Here is a 25,053-nt window from a genome sequence, read left to right as displayed (position 1 = left end):
ATAATCTTAGGGGCCTATGGACCCTGAGTTGAGACTGCTTGCTCTCAGGAATTAGTGAAATTGAGTAAAAATTTCTGAGAAGTAATTTGAAATCAAGCAGCTCGAATTTATAGCACTCCAGGTCTGTGCTTGTGTGACTTTCCTCAGCAGCATTCCAGGGCAGAGAGCAGCAGGTGGTCTGGTGACAGGGACCGAGGCTGGGGGCTTCGGAGAGGCCAGGGCAGGGTGAAGTCCCAGAGGGCGGTGGGGCGAGAGGGAAGGCAAAGCACAGGCCAGGGAAGGAGAGAGAGGGGACAGCAAAGGCCCTGAGGGTGGGCAGGAAGGATCCACTCCATAGTGGCACATTATCTGTAGTGAACATAAAAACAGTAATAAAGCCCAAAGTCAGTTTTGTGTTTATTTTTATGATGCACAAACAATTCTAAACACTGACCGCGATAAAATATTCTGCTCTGAAAAAGTCTTGGTCTAAGACCTAAAACAACTGTCTGCACCTGGGTAGACTTACACCACTGAGAGGCAGAGAGAGAGATTAAGGATAAGGGAGCAGGGCAGGGCTTGAAACAGTGAGACTCAGGATGTGGCTGAGGGGGTGGCGGGTGCCTGGCATGGAGTCAGAGCTGAGTAGGTGCTGGGGCAGCAGAGCACTCCATCAACTGCGTGCTTGTAAGCAGCACCCGAGTCAATGGCTTTCATCTTCTACAATCTAGACGCCGTCTGAAATCCAAAATCCTTTTTTCTTTTACTTGAACCAACTGCTAGATAAAACTACGCATGTTTCATTGCATATCAACTCTGCTCAAATCTGTATCTGCTTTGATATCACACTGCCTTTTCATCCCTCTGTGATAGATGGCATTTATTTTCTTACATGTTTTCCTCCCCCCAGCCTTTGTACTCCTTGGAGCACGGACTGTGTCTCATTATTTCTGAATTGCCAGTTAGACAGGCACGCAACTTTTATTGAACCCATGCATAAATATATTTTGCTCTTTTTTTGTAGATTCCTGTGGTCTCAGATGACCAGGCACCAATAGATACAGAATGCTGCTGCATTCCTCCTCCCAGGTAAATGAAATGAACATCTGTTCCCCTTCGTGAAGCATTGCTGTTGGACCTTCCTGCCATCCTGAAACCACAAGGATGTGGGACCAGAGGATTAGGGAAATCTACGATCACTGCCCATATCCATGAGACCATCAAGACCTTATCTCTGAAGTCTCAGGACCCCTGAATAATGACTGTTTCCACCAGCGTGGAAACCACCAGCATTTCACTGCTCTGCAGTCGGAGCAGTACTGTAACAGTGACACATGGATGATTCTCTGGTGTCCTGAAAGAATTTAGGTGCTTCTTGAAACCTCTGTGCAACTTATTAATTGGGAGTAATTATGCAAAGGGGGGGGGGTCCCATCACCCCACCAGCCACCTCTGGGGAATCGCAAGAGGGCTGCTAGCTCTCTGTGGGGTGAACCATGTCTATAGTGGACTGAATCTCCACCATCTCTTCCCATTCTTCTGCCTACCCTCTTCCCCAAGAAGGCTGCTGTGGGCTTCTGACAAAGTCGCCACAACACTGGCTAATGGAGTAGATTAACTAGAACAGTTTCGTTTAACATTTGACGTCAGAAGGAGGGACTTTCTAGAGGAGAAATCAAAGAAGCAAAAGAAGTATAAGGGCAAGGCCCCCGTACCCCCAACCAGTTAGATACTGCGTCCTCCTGACAGATCTGCGGGCCCAGTGAAGAAGGGTGCATGTAGACTCTAGATCAGACATCTACAAGTCACCATCTGACCTGGGGGCACAGCCATGTAGCTTCATTCCTAAAGCGCAGAATTTCTGCTGGAGCCACATGGTCTCCAGGCAATGTGTGGACTTGCTTAATATTCAGTCAACATCCCTCAGGGTGCTGCTACCCAGTCTTCACAACCATTATGAGCACCTGAGGATATTCCTTTTGAAGATAGGAATTTGCCCTCAAGCATCTGGGGTTTGGGCATAGAACCCAGCACCCCTCCCTGCTAATTTTATAAAATGTGCATTCAAAAATAAATCTCGTCTATGTGAAGGAATTAAGCTGTCCATTTAACTAAGCAGCTGCCTGTGTTGTCCACTGCTACTCTTTGTAGAAACCGTCTAAATAATTGAGATCTTTAATTGGGTTAAAGAGATCGTTAGCACATAGGTGTTCTATAAATAAAAGAATGACTAAATAATATAGTAACCTTCCTTGTCTTGCCCTTCTCTTAAAGAAATCATTTTGTTTTGTTTGCACCAATAAGATCATTGTCGGAGGACTCCAGAGAGGTTTGGCTTCTGCTGAGGCAGGGCGTTCCCCAGGAAGTCCCTCTTCGCTTGTTTCAGGTGTACTGCCACATTTTTCCTTGGCTCTTTCACTCAAAATGAATAATTTGTTAATCTTTGCTGTAAGTAGGTAGACACCTGGGCTTTGGCGGGGGGGTCAGACAAAGAAGTCAAGGTAGCAGGCCAACCTTGCCTTGCTATCTGCGATCAGAGAGGTTTAAGCCGCCCAGGGCCTGCTTACGACAACTGGAGGAGAAAGAAAGGGAAGGAGAGAGAAAAATGCTTATAAAGAGGAAGTGGTAAGAGGCGTCTGAATTTCATGGTGACCTGTTCTGTCAGGTGATTTTTGGTGGGGAGGGGACATGAAAAAAAAGTTAAGTAAAATGTCCTTATAAAGACAAAATCTATTTCTTTCCTGGCTGATGATTTGTCATTCTAGTCACTTCCTGCCTTGTGACCACACACCCGGGCTTGACAAAGCTGTTCTGCAGATCAGAAAGAAGGGGGTTTCTGGTCACACACCAGTACTACCAAGGACAGTTTTTCTACAAGGTAAATTCTCTTCATGTTTTTTGTTGTTTCTGAGTGCTTATGGTGCTGCTGTTTGGCACTGTTTCCGTGGATTGTGGATTTTGCCTCCAGGGGACTAGAGATCAGAGCACCTGTCACCTGAGCCCTCTGTGAGCCCTGTCCTGGCATAGCTGCCCAGGAGAGCTGCAGCCACCTTGTGTGGCCGTCCAGGATGGAGCCCCTTGGCTCTCTGGGTTGGGTTCTTCTCAAGTTATCCGCGGTTATCATCCCCTCCCACAAATTAAGATATTTTTTTTTCTTTTAAACCAGACCCTATTCTGATTTATTTCTATTGCTTTATTTCAGGAAGGCTCTGTACTGTGATTTTATTTTCTTTAAGATGTTTTCGGGAAAGTGCATATTGATCATTTAGATTGTGCTGTTCATTGGCCTAATGGGGGTAGTTTAATTTTAGCTCCTGTGGTTCTGTTTTTCTAAAAAAATGTCTTTACAGTACTTTGGTAGATATATTAACATCTTGAGTCATGCTACTGAATATGATACTGCTTATTTGAGTGATTTGGGGCGCCAAGAGTTTTTAATGGGTGTGCTTAATAACCACATGGAATTAGAGGTCTCTCTTCTTCATTTAGTCTCTAAAAATAAAAGCAATTTATGTTGCTTAATTGTACTGTTTTTGTGGGATTGTCTGAATTATTTGTTGCGCTTATGACCATGCAAATGAATACTCAGTTAAATTCTGGGAGAAAGGCTTCTGTCTACAATAGAAATTTTTATCAAGTTGATATGGGTTACTTAGTTCAGAAACTTTGCCCAAACATAGAGACTTTGGATCATGTAGTATCAGCATTTATTTAATTAACACTATCATACAGCACTAAGCACCATTGGCAGATAATAAATAGAGAAGCCATTGAAACTGGAAATGGATCCATTAATCAGTAGACTTATCAAAACCTAATTTTTCTTCATCCAGTATAACACCTGTTTTCTAAAATTACTCCGTTGGGACAACTTTTAAAAAAACTGTCAGTAAACAAATAAAGGTGGCTTATCCACACACATCTTGATTTTGATTTTGCATAAATTTATCATAATTGGTTTCTATGAAGTATAATTGTTTAAAGAACATCTGTGCAAGCAAATTTGAATGCAACTAATCATTTACCTTTCAATGCGAATTTCTGAAAGTGGCAAAATGTGACCAGCAATATTACTTTGCATATCTCACCTGAATAGTTTTAAACTAGCAAAAATGTGGAATTGAAGGAGGAGGGGCTTAAGCCCCAGAAAAGAACAGATTAGGTTGTGTCTTATTTTAAGTAAAAATATTAATAAGAATAAAATAAATCAGAATGTGAAGGAATGTCAGTATTTTCCTTATATTTGGAAAGGAATAAAAAGGAATAAGAAAAAGTTAATTCAAAGTAGAAAAAAGTCTCTTGTTTGAAATCAAGTTTAGATTGCTAAAGCATCCACCCAATGTGTTATAAAGTATCTGTTCTTCTTCATTCTAGCTCATCCCCAGGTACATCAGGGAAGAATTTTCTGGATCTTTCCCTTTGAACAAGCACTGGTGTGGTGGGATGGGGTTGTGCTTAGTAGGGCATTTGTTAGCAATTCTAGAGATGCTTTTCTTTGGAGCATTTTAAGTTTTGTCTCTTTTGTAAATGATGCCTTAAAAGGATTGGTAATTTGGAAAACAGCTTCAGCGTCTTAACTTCATTTATGATTCCATCGCCGAACCGTTTCGGGAAGGGAAGACTAACAAGTAAAATCTTATTCAAATGTATCCATTTAACTGACAGAGGACAGGAAGAGTAACAATAACGCTTACTGTTTCTAAGCACTTAGTGTGTGCTGCCGCTCTTTCTACATTACCTCGTCTAATCCTCTCAACTCCCTTTCGAGATAAGGAGTGGGCTTAGGCATAGAAGGAGCTGGCCCAAGGTCACTGGCAGTTGGAGTCTGGGCAGTAGGTGGTTGGGATTTCAGGCTCTTTACTGCCCCGTGTCTTCCACGCCAGCATACTTTCCCCAGATGTAGGTGATTATGGCTTTTATTACTGAAGCTGGCTAAGGAGAGCTGGGCACTCACAGTTTTGAGACAGAGTGAGAGACAGAGACAGAGAAGAAAGAAATTTATGATGAATCCAGAAACATTTTTATTTTTATAAGTAAAGGAGATCAATCATTGTAGCCTTCCTCTAATAATAAAATGAAGTGTTTTCTTTTAATTAGTGCACAACTTTACTAAAGAACTGTGTGCCTGTACAAACTCGCCTCAACCCACTTCCCCAACCTTATTTCTTGTCACTTCCTTCTGCTCAACCTGTCCCCACCCCATCCCTGCCCCCCCCATTGCTAACCCACATTCTGCCACCAGACCACAAGCCACCAGAAAGTTCCATTCTCTTTCACAGAGTTTCGCTCTAACTGCTTCTTTAATTGCCTTCTTCTTTATTTGTACAACTTTTGGTCATTTTTCAAGGCTCGCTTCAAGAAACACGCCCTTTCTGAGGCCTCGACTCCTTGCCGCTATCCCCACGAGCTTTGCTTAATGCTTTGGTCTTAGAGTAAGTCTAGCATTGATCGTACTGCTTTAGTTTCAAGTTCTTATTGGCTGACAGACAGACCTCAGCTGCTTCTCTGTCTCTCCTGGCACATAGTTGATGCTAATGATAGTTTTTGAATTGAAAATTTGCCACAAGTATTTTTTCTTAGCTTCTTATATATGTATAGAAGTGCTTGATTTCACTTATTAACTTAATACATATTGAGTTCCTACAGTTATTGCTAAGAAGGAAGATACAACAATAATATAATATTTTGCATTCTACCATGCTTCATTGTTGCCAACATCCTTTCTTCATTTTAGCCTCAAACCACCATATAGACATTGATCTCAAGGAATTTAAGAAATTGTGCAATGACTTTAACAAACAGGCAAAATTATAACCTCATTATTTTACTCTAAATGCATTCATTGAGCCAAAACTTAGCTATTCTTACCAAAACTATGTACCCAATAATGGGTTCTTTGATGACAAAGAACACAAGAACAAATATCATTAACTTTTACTTAATCACTCTGGATTATTCTCAGAAAATTCTCAAATCAACATCTCCTTGTTACCTAAAGAGTACAGGCCCCTCTGTGTATACAGGAGAGATGGCAAGCAAATTCTGAAATCAGATTAGGTATAATAAAATTAAGAAATTTGCTTATAAGATTATATTTGTGAAGGGCCAAAATTTATAAGATAAGATTATAAAGGCATCGGACTTTAAGACTTATAGCAGATTTTATAGCAGAGTGACATTTTAGATTACTCTAATTTTCTTCCTAGGGTGCTTTTTTTTTTAATCTGCTAGTTTCCCAACTTACAGATTTCAAATGAAATGATACTATTCCACCTGTGTATTGAACATTGCAGAAATAAAAATTAGAATTAGAGCTCATCAAAATATAAAACTAATCAATGGCAGCCAATTTGAAGAGTTGCAAGTGTCCCTATTTTGCCAGATGGAAATGCACTTCTTAAATCAGAAGTGTTGATGGTTCACAATGATTTCATCTTGAAGTTACCTCCTGATCAGATGTTTATCTCTGAGGGGCATCTCCCCTCTGCTGCTGGCTGCTGTAGCTTCAGTACTCCCCAGATGGCATCTCCCTGTTGTGTCCCTCAGTCCCCTACTGATTCAACTTCCTGTCTTTTACTATTGACAGTTCCCCTTGTTTTGCTTTGTCAATGTCAATCATTACACCAATCTTCCCAGCAATTGCATAATCGCTCCATCTTGTAAGATAGTACATGGGAAGGGGGGTTGGGGAGGTTCAATTTATCACTCTAGCAATGACAGCTAATGTCACATACTACTTACTTTGACTTGGGTATTTTTCTAAGTGCTTTAACCATATTGAAGCATTTGGTCATCACAATAGTCCTGTGAGGTAGTGACTGGTGTCATCTTCATATTTGAGTATGAGCTCATTCATTCACATATTTTATTTAATTTTCTACAATTGGATCAATTTTGTATTAGCTATTGAATTGCAAGCAGCAAGTCGTGAGGCTTATTTGTACCTAAGCCCTTAAGCTGAGCTCAAATAATCATAATTTCCTCCAGATAAATGCACCCATATTATAACTGATTTTATTACACAGACTGTTCTGTGTCATCATCATCATCGGTATCATCAGTATTCACTCAGTCCCTCTGTACACTTGACTGAGTAGTTGGCTTTCACCAACTTACAGGCCTCTCTGCATGGGGCACAAGACATGATCTCCACCCTCAAAAACTTTCAAAGTTCTTAGTCTTAGAAGATTAGAATAATTTAGTTAAATGGCATCCACATTTTCTAGTCTGTTGTGACTGAAATAGACATGCATAAATTAAACGATTTAGTGTTTATACCCAAGCACACAAATCCATGATTGCACAGTAATGGCCAAATATAGGTCCTAAACACCGAGAAAGAGTGAAAGATTGTTTTAATGGTGAGTGGAGGAATAGAGGGAAAAGTGACCCACTTAATGAGTTTAAGTAAGTTTTGCTCAACTTCAGAGGTATGACTGTGTCAGCCCCACTTATAAGTTACAGGAGGCTGTTTCTCAAATATGGTCAGTTGTTTTTTCTGGCGGAAGGAAAAGCTGAGATGTTAAATTGAGGAACTAGCAAAGCCACAGTTCTGTGGTTGCAGCATTGATTCTTGTTTTAGTTCAGCATCAGTTATAGGGACAGATGGACGAGGCCTCCCTTCCTACCTCTCTCTCCCTCTTTCCCTCTCCTTCCCTCTCTCCCTCTCCTCCTCTCTTTCTTTCGTGCACATACACCCCTTCTTGACTGGCAGAGCTAAAGTAGAAAAGAGATTATGTTCTCCACACCAGAAAAGCCAAGACACCAAATTCAGCAGGCAGATTAATTATGCATGTGAACTGCAGTCTCCTAGATAATTTGTTTTCCTTATTTCTCTGGTTGCACTTTCAAGAAGGAAGTGAATTAATGGAGTAATTACCTTGCATTGAAATAATACCCTGCATTTTGATCCCTTAGTCTGGTAGTCTCTAAAATTTATCCAAACTATGTATCCAAATATATGAAGAGGTACACAAATGTGTTTGTATAAAATTTGCATATTTTCCCTATTCATCATTCCTCAGGCAAGATTTAGAATTAGAAGTGCATCTTTGTTAACCTCAGGTATAACTTCTTTTAAATTAAAAAAATCTTTTTGTTAATATAATAGCTCATGAGATAGTAATAGACGTGAGTACATTCAATATAGCTTCTGTCCTGAGAGTGTTTTCTAAATTTTTATTTTTGTAATTGACACATAATAATTATACATATTTATGGGGCATGTAGTGATATTTTGATACATACAATGTATAGGGATTGTCTGATCAGGGCAATTAGCATATCCATCATCTCAAACATTTATCATTTCTCTGTGTTGGGAACACTCAATATCCTCTCTTCTAGCTATTTGAAGCTGTATATTATTAACTATGATCATCCTACTGTGATATAGAACACAAGAACCTATTTCTCCTATCTAGCTGTAATTTTGTATCCTTTAACAAATCTCTCCCTATCCCCACTGTCTCCCTACCTGTCCCAGCTTCTAATAACCTCAGGTGTAACATTTTAAAGTGTAGGTCCTTTGTACCCCCTTGATGTCATCGGCTCATATTGCCTTCACCAGGCGGGCCAGCTTGAAGGAAGAAAAGTGGGCTAGAAGTTCCTTATGGAGAAAGCTAGGTCACAGGTGCAAAGTGAAAATAAGAGGGGAAAGAAGACCATTGCAGTTTTGCATTGCAGAGCACCCTTTCCTCACCTTAAAAATGTGAATTGAACTTCCCCTACCATTTCCAATGTTTTGTAAACATTTTTAAAGTTTCCCTTTTGGAAAGATGTACTATGGAGGGCACCTCAGAGGATGCTTTTGGATTCTTCCCTTCATTGTCTTTCATATTCAGATTTTGATCAAAATATCTCTAATTCTGTTTCTTTTCTGTGACCACTGAGAATGACAGTCATTGTATCCACCTCGCTGGGGAGGATCACACAGGTTTTCCCCTCACCCACCCTACTGTTGGTTGCACTTTCAGTACCTCAGTTCTTCCTCCAGTATCATGTGTGTAACGTCAGTCTGCGGTTCCCATGCATCAAAGAGGCAGATGCGGTATAAAGAAAGGGGAGGGGATGTACAGACAGATTTGGATTCACATTCTAGCCTCTTACTAAACATGAGCTCTTCCTGTGCACATCTCTGGAGCCTCCCGAAGGTCAGTTGCCTCATCTATAGAATCAGGCAAGTCCCATTTACTTGCTTGGTGTGTTCTGACTTTCCAATGGTGTCGGTCTCTATGTGTATCTCCTACACCAGCATCACTGCTGACTTACTGAGCCCTTGCTATTTGCTAGACGTCACACCAAGCACTTGAAATGTAGTTGCTCTTTTATTTCCACAAATAGCTACAGAAAATTGATGTTATTATCTCCTTAACAGATAACCAAACTGAAGTTCAGGGAGGGTTAAGTGAGTTGTCTAAGGTCACAGAACCACTAACTGTCAGAGTCAAGATTCACACTTTGCCTCACTCCCATTTTATATTAGCAGTTTCTAAAGGTGTGAACTGTGTCTGTTTAAACGTCATTGTATCCTTTAACATGACCCACTAGTTGCTTCTTGATAATATGTCTGAATGTTCCTTTTTGTGATTCAGTAATTACTGAATGACTATTCTTAATTCTGCATTTTTCTATTAGGAAGAGATCCTAACTCTACTTTTGATGGGTCAAAAACATATTTGAAAAAAAATAAATAAGTGCTTGGGTAATTTATGTTATAAAGTCCTTAAAATAACAGCTATGAAGGTATTTAGCCACTTAAAAATTTGATAAAAGAAATGTTATAGCATATCCCATTGTAAGCTGATATTAGTAAATATTTGCCAGGCAAACTGTAACTTTCAAAAATAGGGAAGATAAAGATAGCCCATCAAATTAATGCAAATTTTCTTCCTCAATTTATCTGTAACTCCTCATTTTGTTTTTTTCTGAAAATGAGCTTGTCATTAGAGATTCTAAGAGAACAGTTCCAAGGAGCCTATTGAAAATGAGATTACATTATTAAAAATAAATAGAAGTTTCTGTTGCTATTGCTAATATACAAATGTCTGCTCGTCTCACCATTTTTCAGCTCAAATACAATGACCAAAATGCCTGGAGAATTAGAGAGTGGAAGGGCAGATAGAAGCAGGGTGTAGAATCAGAGCTAATAGAATCAGAGCCTTGGTGCACCTGAGGGGGAGGAGACATTGCCCAGTGGTCCTCATCACAGATGCCCAGAGATCTCTTTTCTTTTCATGACTCATAGGGGATGTGGTTGGGCTTTTCTTAAGATTGCTGTACGTTTTCCACTCTGGCCACACTTCCTCAACTGTTAGAAGGTACTTTCCACTGTCAGTGTCTCAGCCAAGGCAAAGCCCAGAGCCCTTGACCACTCCCAAGTAGCTAAGACCAATGCTGGGCCTCTGGTGGTATCATCTACCGGTTCTGCAGTACCTGTGGAAGCTATGGCTTCCCTAACTGTGGATGAGAAGTGTGGTACAAGAGCTAAACCAAGCCAGGCTGAGAACATAAGGAGATAGAGCATGGTGTGAAATCTACATTTACCCCTATGCAAAAACACATACAGGCAATTAAGTGCGGCTTTTAGATGGTGACTCTACATAGTATTTCATACAATTTATAGTAGAAATTGAGGTTTGTTCCCCAAGATAATTGTATAAATGTTCTAGTTCTTTTACATTTTCTTCTAACTTTCTTCTTCTTTCCTTTCTTTTTCTTTCCTTATTTCTTTCCTCTCCCTCACTTCATTCCTTCCTCCCTTCCCTCGCCAGACATTGTTGTATATTATACCTTTTAAACACTTTGTCTCATTTAATCCTAACACAGCCCTCTGAAGTGAGCACTGTGGTTGCATTATTACCATTCCCTCTTTACAGGTGAAGAAATTGAGGCTTAGAAAATTTAAGTAGCATGTCCAAAGACACACAGCAAGAAGTATTTAAGTCACAAAATCCAGCATCTTTTCACCATACCACGTTTCTGCCTATCATTTTTTAAAAACATAATGATCCTAATTTCATAAAGGAAGATGGGATCATTAGCCTTTGGGTGAGGTTTGTGGGATGCCTAAAATGCCTTTACATGGGCTTAGACTAGGAGAGAGGCAAGTTGTGTCCTCACGTGGGTAGATCTAACACATCATACATCCCAGATCCACGTATCTCAGACATAAGCATGTTTCATGGACTGCACACCTCAAGGTTTTTTTTTTAACCTTTAGGTTCTTTTTTTTTTTAAGGGCTGGTCAAGTGAAGCAGTGGGAACCTTTAGGTTCTTAAAATGCTAATCTACTTGTGTTTTTCCCATACTTCGGCTAAACCGAACTAAGTTTCTGGAGGTTGTACTTCTCTTTTCAGATCAGTCACTGACTCACTTTGAGACTTTGGGGAGTGACTTCACCGTCCAGGGCCCCCATATTCCCATTTCAAACATGTCCAGTTCCCTCCTCTCTTTGCAGTATTTTCTAAATAGGGCACAGTGATAGAAGGAGAAAGCTATGTACACACGAACACGCCAAAAGGGTTTCTAGGCAGAATCGTTTTGTTGTTTACATTCATATTACCTGTGATGAGTTGAGTAAGCGTTGTGAGTGAACATAGCAAGAAATACAGCCTAGATCACTGAGGTTTTCCCTCTAGAAACAAGAGCTACTGAGGAAGAGAACCACACTTTCTCCTCCCCAACCTGTGCTCCTGGAGCTCTGCCTCCTGTGTCCCCGGCTTCAGCCACACCAAACCTGCGACAGCTTCCTCTGTATGCTTTTGCTTGTCTCCTCACTTTGCAGGGCTATATATATTCTCAGCCTAGATTGCCTTTTTTAATTTTGTCTATTTGGAAAACTCCTACTGGTTCCCTAAGACTTAGCTCAGTGGTCAGTATCACCTTCGCTGGAATGCCTTCCCTTCCTTTCCCAGGCAGAGGTAAGTACAGTTGTCCCTCAGTATCTGCAAAGCATTGGTCAGATACTAAAATCTGCACATAGTCAAGTCCTGCAGTCAGCTGTGTGGAACTGTAAATGGAAAGTTGGCCCGATGGATCCACGGATTTTTGCATCCTGAGAATACTGCATTTTCCCTCTGTGTTTGGTTTCAGATGCCAAGCCCACAGATAAGGAGGTCCTATCTATGTTTATTGGAAAAAATCTGCTAAAAGTAGACCTGAACAGTTCATACCTGTGTTGTTCAGGGGTAAACTGTACTTCCTTCTCCGTGGTCCCATAGCACCATGAAAATAATATCTTTCAAGTGTTCGTATTAGTGTAGTCTTTCATTTGCATGACTGTTTTTCTTCACTAAACTGTGTACCTGTCAAGAGCAACGATTCTTCCTTGTTCATCTTTGCATTTCTAATACCTAGGGCAAGGCAAGTGCTTTATTAAATGTGAGTAGATGACTGAGCTGTGGAGGCTACTAACGGAGGGGACCCCAGAGGTGAGAGGACACAGGCAGGAAAGGTCAAGCCTGGTGGTGTTCTTGCTCTTCTTAACACTTCCTTTAAGATGTTGAGGAACTGAAGAGAAGAGACATGTAGAACTTCCTGAAAAAGCCCAGGAAGGGCCCCAGTCCTAAGCAAAAGCTTATAGAAGTGTGTGTATCCCTAATGAACATGAGGTCAGAACTTTGACCTTTTGTGGTTTCCTTTTGAGTAACTCCACAAAATTACTTAAAAACAACTTTGAGGTACAGGAATACAATGACCAGAAGTGCTAGGAAAGACAGGAGACTTGCCTAGTTCATAGGTGTGAGACCCTGGGAAGATTATTTAAACATTAGTTTCCTCATCTATAAAGTGGGGATTATAGTAATACTATCGAGGCTTGTGGAGAGAATTAAATGTGACAATGCATGTAAAATATTTAGCACTGAGTAAACTACTCATTAACACTACCTGCTGTTCTTATTGTCCATCTGGTCTTCTCATTTGTCCTTTAGCTATTAGTCCTTTCTCTGACTCCAAATAGATAGGCTGTCTATACAGAGAACATGAGTGAATAATCCCATGTGAATAAGGAAGAAAACTAATAACTAGTCTTCAAGCAATCTCCTGCCCGTCTGTTGAAATCTAGGTCAAATGTCACTTCCTCTAGGGAACCATCTTTGGCTCTTCAGGGGAGAGCTATTGTTCCCTCTTCCTGGGGATCTAAAAAGTCCCCCTGTTTTCTAGTGACTGGTGTCTCTCTCCTCTACTAAACAGGCCAGAACCACATCCTATCTTTGTGTTCCCAGAATCTAACACAGGACCCGCATAGTAGGTATTTGGCATATGTCTATTGAGGGAAAACATGCACAAATGTGTGAATTTTCTTAGTGGCAGACATGTAGAGTTACCAGAGGATGAATTTCATAGTCCAGATAGTGACATGCAAATTGCATGCAGGTAAACACTAACACCCGTTCCTGATGATTTCCCACGTGCTTCTTGGTGCATGCATTGGTCCATCCCAGGTGGCTTTGCACTCCTGTCAGTCCCTGCTCTGTCTCCACAGTTCCTTCCCTCCCACCTCAGCAAGACTCGGCCTGGAGTCTGACACTAGACTTGGATGGAGACCCACTGTCAAGCGCCAGTGCCAGCCAGCAGGGTTTACAGGAACAGCAGCGCCAAGAAGCCCAGCCCCAGGCTCTGCTATGTCTATGAAAACCCTCTTGCGGCTGGCAGGGTGGGGCCCTCGAGCGGGAGCACCTGCCAGTTCACAGACTGCCTAGAGACAGTTGCTGCTCTTTCGTCTCCATATCAACTCACCAAAATAGTTTTTTTCCCCGCAAAGTGATTTCGTGTAAACTTGAAGCATTTATTTGCCTTGTTCTAGGTGTTTATACCTGTCAGTGAGTGGGATTTTCTAAGTATGTACACAAGAATATTATTGTTAAATTCCTCAAAGATGGTGATAGGAGACTTTTCAAGCCCTGTCTACCACTAGCTTATGGGTTGGTTTGTTCACATGTACAACTCGTTTACTGAATACCTTGGATGTGCCAGACCTGAGGCAGTGTAGTGAGCTCCTAGTCTGCTGGGAGAGAAGGATATGGAAGCAGGGACCACACTGCAGAGATCTACACCAGGATGTGAGGAGGAAGGGCTCACTGATTACCACCCAAGTGTCAGAACAGAATGCCTGAAACCATGATGGTAGTTGTTGTAAGTTTGAGGGTGTCATTTTAGTATTCATCTATGAATTTGGCCATCTTGTCTTTTGAAAATTTCATCTCATGGTGAGTTGTTTTAATTTGGTTTGTTTTTTAGTTGTTTAGGAAAATCAGAGGGCCTTAATACAAAGTCAAGGATCAGTGGTGCAGCTGGGTGCAGTGGTCTACACCAGTAGTCCCAGCTATAAGAGAGGCTGAGGCAGGAGGATTGTTTGAGCCCAGGAGTTCTAGGCTGTAATGTGCTATGCTGATGTCCACACTAAGTTCAGCGTCAATGTGGTGACCACCAGATTGCCTAAGGAGGGATAAACCCGCCCAGGTCGGAAACAGAGCAGGTCAAAACTCCCATGCTGGTCAGTGGTGAGATCGAGCCTGTGAACAGACAGTGCACTCCAATCTGGGCAACATAGCAAGACACCATCACTTTAAGAGAGGAAAAAAAGAATCAATGTATAAATGAATGCAGGGAGTAAGAGTCATTGTGACCTAGAAGGTGCCAGTGTACACAGTATTTGTACATGATTTAGCACATGTTACTTGCAGTCTAGACCTGGACGGTGCCTTTGCCATACCTAGATTAAGTTCCCTTTCATGTGCAGGAAACATACATGAAATTATACTCATAAGATACTTGAAATCATGGAAGCGTTATACTTACTATATATGGAGAAGGTCTTGCTTAAAGAGCAGAGTTCCATCTTAGGCTTTAACACTTTTTATAGAAGAAAGAGGAGAAATCAGGAGGCCTGGACTCTGGTCCCAGTAATACCCTCAATGAGCTCGGTAATGTTGGGCATGTCCTTTAACTTGAGTGTCATCTCATGCCTCTGTGGCATGTAGATCATCTCTAAGTTCCCTCCTCTTCTCATTCTATGGCTATTATTCTTACGTTCACGTTTCAGGAAGTTGGCATAGACCCAGAAGATAGCAAAGAAAACTATTGAAGATTTGGGAAATCAGCCCTAAAAATAGCAGGTTAAAAGAATAAAAACAGACCTGGTGACAGTCACTAAGGCATGTGATGGAATTTTTATGAATTGAACAGCCCTTGTAATTCCCTCAGAGAGTAGCCCAAGAAAGAAGGAGGTTTAATCGTATCAGAAAAGATTTAGCTTACAAGGTAGGGATATGAGACACCGGAGAGGTTGTAGGCTTTCCTTATTTGGGCATTTTTGAGAAAATAGTAGATGGCTCTCTTTCTGGGACAGTTTGTGTATCACCTTGCCTAGAAACTAGGAGTGAACTGGATCAGCATGTCTTAAGCTGTGTGTGGTGACATCCCATAAAACAGGTTTCACGTGCTGTTCTGGTAACTTCCCTGCTCTGTGCTGAGCAGTGGAACGGCTGGGGAGCTGAGCAGCGGCCATCTGCCCTGGGTCAGTGAGGAGAATGCATCCAGGCAGAGCCTTACCTGCTGCTGTGCTGAGGTAAGAGCAGGACCAGAGCTCCCCCACCTCGCCCCTCCCCCCTCCCCCAGGGAGCCAGGCTGGCCTGGGAGCTGCCCACTCCCCTGCATGCTCCGTTCCACAGGTGGCACCTCCCGGCCCCAGCCACAGTTGCTGACAGTGCCAACATCTAGTTCTAGGTTCCTTTGGAAACTCCCTAACCCAGCTCTAATTTGTACATGCACTTGTCAGCTACTGCGTAGAATTTTGGAACTTTTAACATGGAAGGGATTCCACCTGTCAATTCATGGCTGAGGAAACTGAGGCCCGGAGAGGAGAGATGGAGCCTGAAGTCACACAGACAGGTGATAGTTCAGGTCTCCTGGCTGCCAAGCTTGGCACTTTGTCCCACTCCCTGCCAGTTGTTTCAGTTTTGGTCCCCTTGGAGATGTGCGAGTGTATTAATTGTCCCAATATCCTTATTGCATGGGCTGATTTAGGTATTTGAAATTTTTGTTTTTGCTAAGCCTCTGTGCTAATTTCTTACTCTTATCTAGTCTTGCTTTTCCCTCATAGCCCTGGTGTTTAACCTTTCACTTGTTCATTTTTGACCTTTGAAACTTTTTTCATTCTGTTAACCATTTCACAATAAATTAGCTGTGATCTGTGTGTTGCATTTGAAACTTGACATTTAGCTGTGGGCTTCATGATGTCCCTGTATTTGTGTTCCCCATGCTTGCAATACACCGCATCCCCCATCCCCCCGTCCACCCCCAGCAACCAGGGCAGTGTGTTGCACATAGACACATATGTGGAGTGAAAGAATGAATGAGTGACGCTTGATACTGAGGTAATAGTGCAATAGTAAGTAACCAGCTAGCCCATAATAACCTTCAACTTTTTGAAAAGATGTATTTGGGATACTGTGAGCTTTTGGCAGGGGAAAGTCTGGATCTTAAAGTGCTCATGGTAGAATGTAAAAGGAAGGGTAGCTATAGATTTTCAAGACGTTAGCACCAGTTATCACTGCCCATAGCCCAGGGAAGGGGAGCATGCTGAGGTCTGGAGAGGCCTCCCCAGACCCCACCCTGGAGCATCCCCTTTGCTTGCAGGAGGTTTGTTCTGTGTCACATTCTTAATGGGATTGGGCAACTTGGTAGAAAACGGAGGTATCAGGAACGTGCTGGGTAGGGAGGAGGCTAGGATGAGATCTCCTTAGTTGGTGACAGAGCCAGGCTCTGTGTGATATGCTGCACAGCTTCAGAAGCCCCTCAGTTGAGTGGTCCATCCAGAGGCTCCCAGGGCAATGTGAGATAGATCAAGTCTGGAGCAATCCGGCCTGCTGGCTTCCCATGGTGTTTACATGACCTGAGATAGGGTCAGAGCAGAGCCGCTGAGTCTAGGCTGTGAATAGCCTTCCCCCTGCCTTCCTCCCTGCGGCTTGACATCAGAGACTGCAGAGATAAGGATTCTGTGCTCTAGGGCAGCCTTTGGGAGAATCAGTGTATCTGCAGGGAGAGAAAAGACAGTCTAGAAGAGATTCTATCTTGACAAAAGGATTCATAAGAATCCCTTTATGTGGCCGTCTGTATTTGAGGCCATTTATCATTATTTGGTTTCTTGAAAACAAAGTCATTTTTAAAATATATTTTCGGAATCATCCTTTATGTAAAAGTTAGGCATACCTGCATCATGGAGAAATGGTATTCCGAGAATATATAATATAATTTACTATGTAATTATATTCTCAAAGTAAGATCCCCTGCAGTGGTCTAATTTGTAAAATAGAAAGGACAGGATTAAGTGAAAGCAATGTTTTCTTACTTAAATAGCTTAATCTTGATGGCTTTAAAAAAATGTATGGGTGTTTTATTTTGCTTCGGAGTCCTGTGCATTTTATTTTTTCATTTTTTTAGTCATCAGTCTAATGCTAAAGATTGCAATGTTAATGTTGTTCTAGATGACAAGTTGTTTTGAGTTACTCATTGCTCAGTGAGGTGTTTGAAAGTTGTATAATTTCCCCCTGGATATGTACTGAAATTATTGAGGTGGAGCTAGGAATCTGAGTCCTGAGTGTCCAGTTTTACTTTAACCATTGAATCAAATTGCAGGAAAAGTGGGGCACATTCAAAAGAGTCCCTTGACAATATGCTTTCAGGTCATAGATACCTCCCTGATCTTGGCAGGTTATATAATTGGGCATCAGTATATTGAATCAAAATATTGACTAGCACACACCACTACCGCCGTTCAGAAATGATTCTAGCCCACAAGCATCTCACTCTGGGCAGGCCACCTTTTCTATCCTTTCTGTTTCTTTTCATTATCAGTTGTGAAACTCCTCAGAGAAAATTCCATTTACATTTTTACGTTTAGTTTAGAGGATGTATTTCCCTCTGTAATTGCTGCAGTTCTGTGTTCACTAGTAAATTCCTACAAATAGTTTCTATATTCAGGCTTCAGGGAATTTGAATTAAGATACTTTCATGATAACTCACTCTCAGAAATTCCCTTTCACTACCAACCTGGGGAATACCAGCCCCCTTTAAGCAGAGCCTCAGAACTCACTGACTTGAATTAACAGACTGTGGCTTTTTGCAGTTTGGGGTGGGATTATTTGATTTCCCTAGGATTTTAAAAATAATCTTATAATTTAAAAAAATAAACAACCGGTACTTTCTTTGGACATATGTTTTGGGATTCTGTAACTATTGATTTAATAAGTTTAAGTGCTCAGAGAAAAACTAGGAGCCAGACATGACCTAGATGAATGATTTGAGATTTGTCTTTTTAGATTTATTAATATGAGTGGTGATTCAGAAATGGAGTTCCAGAATTTACCACTGATTTGCAAGAAACCTTAAAATGTTTGCTGGCAGGGCATAGATAGATGATGCAGTCATCAAAAAAGCCCACACTGAATGCAGGAGCAGAAGAAACCACTCGTCCACACCCTGGAAAACACGTTCCTTCCCCAGCACCTTCTATCTGGCCCCAGATACCTCAGCGTGCCCCGTCACTGCAGCCATGCCCCTAGAGATGGCTCCAATATGGTAATTTGCAAACTAAAAACTACACCAATTATCCTTATTCATCTTACTAAATTTTTTTTTTTTTTTTTTTGAGACAGACTCTCACTCTGTTGCACCGGCTAGAGTGCCGTGGTGTCACCCTAGCTCACAGCAACCTCAGACTCCTGGGTTTAAGCAATCCTCCTGCCTCAGCCTCCCGAGTAGCTGGGACCACAGGCATGCACCACCATGCCCGGCTAATTTTTCTATATATATTTTTAGCTGTCCATATAATTTCTTTCTATTTTTAGTAGAGATGGGGTCTCGCTCTTGCTCAGGCTGGTCTCGGGAGTTCGAGACCATCTTACTAAATATTATCATAACCTATACCCTCAAATATTCATGAATTAAAATGGGTGCATTTTTTTCCAGGCAAATACATTAACAGACTGTGTAAAGTGCCTAATATTTGATTGTAACCCCAGCGACATCCTTCTTAGAAATGATCTGATCTGCATGTTTTTACTGTAATTATGTTCTCTTCCTGCTGCTCTGCTTTTGAAATTGCTGCCATTTGCACATTCAGCTCAATTAGTTAAAGGGTGTCTTCTCAGTGATGGACCTTAATGGCCCTCTGGATGGTAACTCCATCCTTTTCCTGCTCTGCTTATCAGCAACTGCATTTACAGACTGCAGCCTGGCGTTGCCCTGAGAACTTATGCAGGGATAAAGCATTTCATCTCATTGAAACTTCAGTTTCCTTATCCATAAAATGAAGGCATTGGAATAGATTATTTCTGAGGTTCCTTCTGTCTCTGAAAGTGAGGCTATGTTGCCAGGATCTGTTGCTCACTCTGATGGTAAAAGGGACTCTCTCTAGACATCTGTTCGTGCTCTGGCCCAACAACAACACAATGTCACAGTAACTTTGGCTGTGGACTATTCCCTCTCCAATTCACTTTTTAAACTAATTCAATTCAATTCTGTATTGTTGTAGATGTTAAATCACTGAATTGTTTTAGATTTTTAAAATTTGAAGACTTTCTCACTGTTTCCCTTCTCTGAGTTGATCCTCTCCACTAATAAATCTCTTAGAAAAATATTGATGCTCAAGCCTTTTCATCTTGACCTAACTGCCGTGACCTTAAAATAACATAGTGTTTCAAAAACCTGTACTTTCTATGTCTTTCATTTCAATGGACAATGCAATTTTTATGCTAAAACATTTTCTGTGCTTTTTCACTACACCATGATCTCTTTAGATTTCTTTTCTTTTCTTTCTTTCTTTCTTTTTTTTTTTTTTTTTTGAGGCAGAGTCTTGCTCTGTGCCTGGGCTAGAATGCAGTGGCATCATCATAGCTCACTGAAACCTCAAACTCCTGGGCTCAAGCAATTTTCCTGCCTCAGCCTCCTGAGTCGCTGGGACTATAGGTCCACACCACCTAGTTTAGATTTTCTTTTTTACCCAACACAGTAAATTGTTTTGTTTCTTCCTTGGCCCTTCTCTTGACACTTAAAGTGCAGTCTTGTTCCTTTCCTATACTTAAATTTCTCACCTGTTTCTTATGATGTTCTAAACTCTAAAATTTTTGTGTCAAAGGATGGGGCTAGGTTTACATTCAGGGATCCTGTTTATTCTCCTTACCTTCAACATTGTTTCATGCTTTAGGGTAACTAACAAGGTCAGTGTAGACATGTCTTACCTGAAATGAAGAACAGTGCCTGGTTTATACTAGGCATTCATAAAATACATGTTACATGAGTGAATTTATCTCATAATCCCATGAACACCCATGAACTAAGAAGTTTTAAGTTACTTAAAAGCAAGAAAGTCATCAGCCTAGGCAAAAAATTTATGAAGAAGACCCCAAAGGCAATCACAGCAACAACAAAAATAAATAAATGGGACCTGATCCTATTTATTAAAAAGCCTCTGCACAGCCAAGGAAACTATCACTAGGGCAAATAGACAACGTACAGAATGAGAGAAAATATTTGCATGTTACACATCCAATAAAGGGCTGATAACTAGAATCTTTATAGAACTTAGGAAAATCAACAAGAAAAAATCAAACAACCTCATTAAAAAGTGGGCAAAGGACATGAACAGAAACTTTTCAAAAGAACACAGACAAACATATAAAAAATTGCTCAACATCTCTAATCATCAGGAAAATGCAAATCAAAACCACAATGAGATATCACATAACTCCAGTGAGAATGGCTTTTATCAAAAAGTCCCAAAACAACAAATGTTGGCATGGATGCAGAGAGATAGGAACACTCATACACTGCTGATGGGACTGCAAACTAGTGCAACCCGTGTGGAAAGTATTATGGAGATACCTCAAAGAACTAAAAGTAGAACTACCATTTGATGCAGCAATCCCATTACTAGTTATTTACCCAAAGGAAAAAAGACATTCTATAATAAAGACATCTGCACTCAAATGTTTATAGCAGCACAATTCACAATTGCAAAGATATGGAAACAACCCAAGTGCCCATCAATACATGAGTGGATTCATAAAATATGGTATAGGTATACCATGAAGTTACTACTCAACCATAAAAAACAATGGTGAATTAATACTTCTTGTATTATCCTGGACGGCCCCGGAGCCTATTCCTTGAAGTGAAATATCGCAAGAATGGAAAAACAAGCACCACTAAATCAGTACTAATTGGTCAACATTTATGTGCACATATGGAAGTAACATTCATCGGATGTAGGGCAGATGGGAGGAGGGAGGAGGGGATGGGTAAATTCACACCTAATGGTGTGGTGTGCACTGTCTGGGAGATGGGCACGCTTTTAGCTCTGACTCAGACAGTGCAAAGGCAATATATGTAACCAAAGTGTTTGTAATATTCTGAAATTTAAAAAAAAATCAAGAAAGGCCAGCCAGCTCTAGGGCTTTAGACCAGATTTTACCACCAGGTCTTGTTAAAATATAATAGGGGAGAGCCTTCTGTTAATGCCTATGTGGAATATTGTTGGAAGGTATAAAAGAAAGCCAAGCCAAATTAGTCACAAGAACTTATTAGGGTATACAAAGTTATATACTGATTTCTTAAAACAGAAATCTTGATTTCTTAACATCTGAAATCAAAAGCTTCCTAACTGGAATGCCTAGACAAGCTCACTACATTGTAGTTTGAAAATCTCTCATGGGGCTTTACACGTTCTAGATAGCTAATGAATAATTGCTGAGTGAATGGCTGCTGGGTGGAATGAATGTCTAACAGGAAGATGAAGGCATAGAACCTGAGTGGACAACACAGGAGAGGAGAAAAGACTTGAGAATTGGAGTCTTGGTTACTCCTCCACCTAGCTGCGTGATCTGAGATATGTAGCTTAACTTCTTTGAGTTTCTGTTTTCTGTTCTGTAAAATGGGAATAGACATCCCTATGCCATCAGCCTATGGTGAGGGACATTACGAGAAACATAAAACGGTGTTTCCTCCATCCCCCAAGTGTCCTCTTCTTCAAGCCTGGGTGAAGGTTTTGCCATCAGACCTCAGTTCTGCTGCCCTAAGAAAACTGGTTTGTTTGTCTCATGTAGATAGAGCGAATTGTACACAACTGATGATACTTCCCTCTTTGCATGAGCTTCCAGAGAACTTGGAGCTAGATTCTCAGCCCACTTCTAGCAAAGCATGCAGGGTCTGAGGCATGGTTTTAAGTATTAAAGTTCTCCCCTGCTATCATCTTATTTTGCTGACACGTTCCTTCTCACCAATTATATCAGTTAATTGATTTAACTCTTAGGCTTGGATATAGCTTTGTAACTTAGCTCAAATTATTTTTGGAAAAAGGCATTGTGGAAAAAGAGGAAGAAATGGAGAAAGAGAAGACAACAAGAAATTCAGTTAGACAGTGCCTGCCTCTTAGGGTTATTGTGATACATAAATGAGATTGTGTTTTTTAACACAATTAAGCCCTCAACAGTTTCTGTCATCCTTCAGAAAACCCAGTGGACCAATCAATATCTTCTTGGGTACATAAGGCAAATAATAATAAAATAAAATAAAATTTTTATTGATAACAAAATATATTTTTAAATGAATTGAAATATAATAACATACATATTTCTGTGATTTTCAAATCCGATGAAGAAAGTCACAAGGAAATATCTTACAGGGGTAGAGTTGGTTTTTCAACCAAAGACTCTCAGAGTCATTTTTATTTGTTTGCTCTTATTTATATGTAAGAGCATGTAAACATGTCATGTTAACATTGACAAACGATTGCTTGGGGAAACAAAAACATTTGAAACCACTGATATATGTACGTGGCAGGATAGTAAGTTGGTGGATAATGAATATGGATTTGCAAAATTGAGTGCAATGCATTTTGGCCTATAGGTTTCAGTGTTAAAGCTGTTTCCTTTTTTGTGTGGTTGTTGGTCGCCATTAAGAATAAGTACAGCACTATACAATGATAGGAAAATATACAAAAGAAAATCGAGGCCGGGCGCAGTGGCTCACGCCTGTAATCCTAGCACTCTGGGAGGCCGAGGCGGGTGGATCGCTCGAGGTCAGGAGTTCGAGACCAGCCTGAGCAAGAGAGAGACCCCATCTCTACCAAAAATAGAAATAAATTATCTGGCCAACTAAAAATATATATAGAAAATATTAGCTGGGCATGGTGGCGCATGTCTGTAGTCCCAGCTACTCGGGAGGCTGAGGCAGGAGGATCGCTTGAGCCCAGGAGTTTGAGGTTGCTGTGAGCTAGGCTGACGCCACGGCGCTCACTCTAGCCCGGGCAACAGAGTGAGACTCTGTCTCAAAAAAAAAAAAGAAAATCGATTTAAAACAACAGCCTGTCACAAATTTAAGATATTTTCAAAAATCGGTGACTTCACTGAGATGTCCAAAATATAATTATACTTAGAAATACCCCATCCCCCACACTCCCAGTCCACTTTTCTCCTCCCTGCCGGGAAATCCAACAACCTTCTGTGGAACTCCTCTTTGAAACATGCTGGCGTGGATTAGCATGGGGCATGGCTAGTATGATCCCTTTTCTGTTTCATTTTCTTTCTACCCACTAGAGGGCAGCAATAATGCACAGGGAAAGGGAAATTACTCAAGCACTAGCCTTGTTTTTCAGCCTTTCTGCTAAGAAAACACCTACAAAGTGCCTGAGATTCCCATATATGAATTATAAGAGAATCAGCTTCCCTTTGTCCACCCCTAAATATATAGGAAACTTTGATTAACTTCCTTTGAAGTTATAAAATGTATCTGTTGGCTTGATCAAACATATTGACTTTAAATATGAACATGAAGATACCTCCAAAAAAGACATTTACGTAAAAGTTAAATGTTTTAGTTGTCTATTGCTGTGTAACAAACTATTCCAAAATGCAGCGATTTAAAACAACAATCACCTCATCATCTCTCTCTGTTCTGTTGGTTGACTGGGCAATTCTGCTCCACGTTGGCTGCGACTGTGGTTATCTGGGAGCTCAAATGGGCCAGCAGGTCCAAAGTGGCCCACCTGGGTGGCCGACAGTTGCTGCTGGCTGTCAGCTGGGAGCTCAGCAGGGATTGTTACCCACAGCATCCAGTTCTCCTTCATTGGCTTCTTTATGTGTCTTGAATGTCTCACCACATGGCAGTTGGGTACCAAGAGAGTATCCCAAGAGTGAGCATTCTAAGAAGAAGGAAGCGGAAGTTCCCAGAACTTTAATCACTTCCACCATCTTCTACTTTTCAAAGCAGTCACAAAATCAGCCCATATTCAAGGAGAGGGGAATAGGTCTACCTCTTGGCCATAAGGAGAGGTCTATGTGTGCAGGGCTGGGAGAAATTGCTGAGAGCCATCTTTGGAGACCACCACATGGAGAGTTGAGAAAAGAGTTATTTCTGACTTACATTTTGGAAAGATAGTTATAAATTGGGGGGGGTGGGATGCAGAAGACTATTTCTTCATTTCATAAATGGGAATTGCTTGTTAACATGGTACCTTGAGAATCAAGATGCACAAAAGGCATCCCTGATATTCTTTTCCTCCTCAGATCTGTTACCTAAAGCAGTAAAAGATGGCCAGGGGATCGGTGTCCGATGAGGAAATGATGGAGCTCAGAGAAGCTTTTGCCAAAGTTGGTGAGTAGACCTGGTACCTCAACTTGCATTGTTCTCTTCTTCATTGAATATCTCCAGGATACATTTGAAGAAATGGTAACATGAACAAAATAGCAGAGGTGACAGGAAACTGGTGGTATTGGTTAGAGGAGCTGGGAAAACTTATTTTTGATGGATATGCTTCAAGAAAACTGAGCCCAGGAGTTTGAGGCTGCAGTGAGCTATGACTGTGCCACTGCTTTCCAGCCTGGGCAACAGAGCAAGACCCCATCTCAAAAAAAAAAAAGAAAAGAAAAAGAAAGAAAGAAAGAAAGAAAGAAAGAAAGAAACTACTTCTTTCTCTATCAAAACATGGAATATGGACTCTTTCTCACCTGTAGCATTTTCTTTTATATATCATCTACTTTCTTCGATTTCCTTTAATACTATTACATTTTTTCT

General features: G+C 41.0%; 1 protein-coding gene across 3 annotated transcripts in view; it reads left to right on the top strand.

The window, feature by feature from the left end:
- The first annotated feature begins 1,008 nt into the window (after window positions 1-1,008).
- Window positions 1,009-25,053, top strand: part of LCP1 (lymphocyte cytosolic protein 1) — a 53,643-nt gene continuing 29,598 nt past the window's right edge. The window contains exons 1-3 of one of the 3 annotated variants that reach the window (XM_045567268.1): window positions 1,009-1,068; window positions 2,745-2,857; window positions 24,546-24,633. In XM_045567268.1, the coding sequence (XP_045423224.1) occupies window positions 24,570-24,633 (64 nt within the window). In that variant the 5' untranslated portion in view covers window positions 1,009-1,068; window positions 2,745-2,857; window positions 24,546-24,569. Of the gene's footprint in view, window positions 1,069-2,622; window positions 2,858-15,531; window positions 15,551-24,545; window positions 24,634-25,053 lie in introns of those variants that run through there. The other 2 variants (XM_045567267.1, XM_045567269.1) reach the window with 2 other exon arrangements.

The sequence above is a fragment of the Lemur catta genome, chromosome 13 (genome assembly GCF_020740605.2).
Source record: "Lemur catta isolate mLemCat1 chromosome 13, mLemCat1.pri, whole genome shotgun sequence".
Lineage (NCBI taxonomy): Eukaryota > Metazoa > Chordata > Mammalia > Primates > Lemuridae > Lemur > Lemur catta.
Note: the sequence above shows the minus strand (reverse complement) of the source record. Positions and strands in the feature narration are given on the sequence as shown.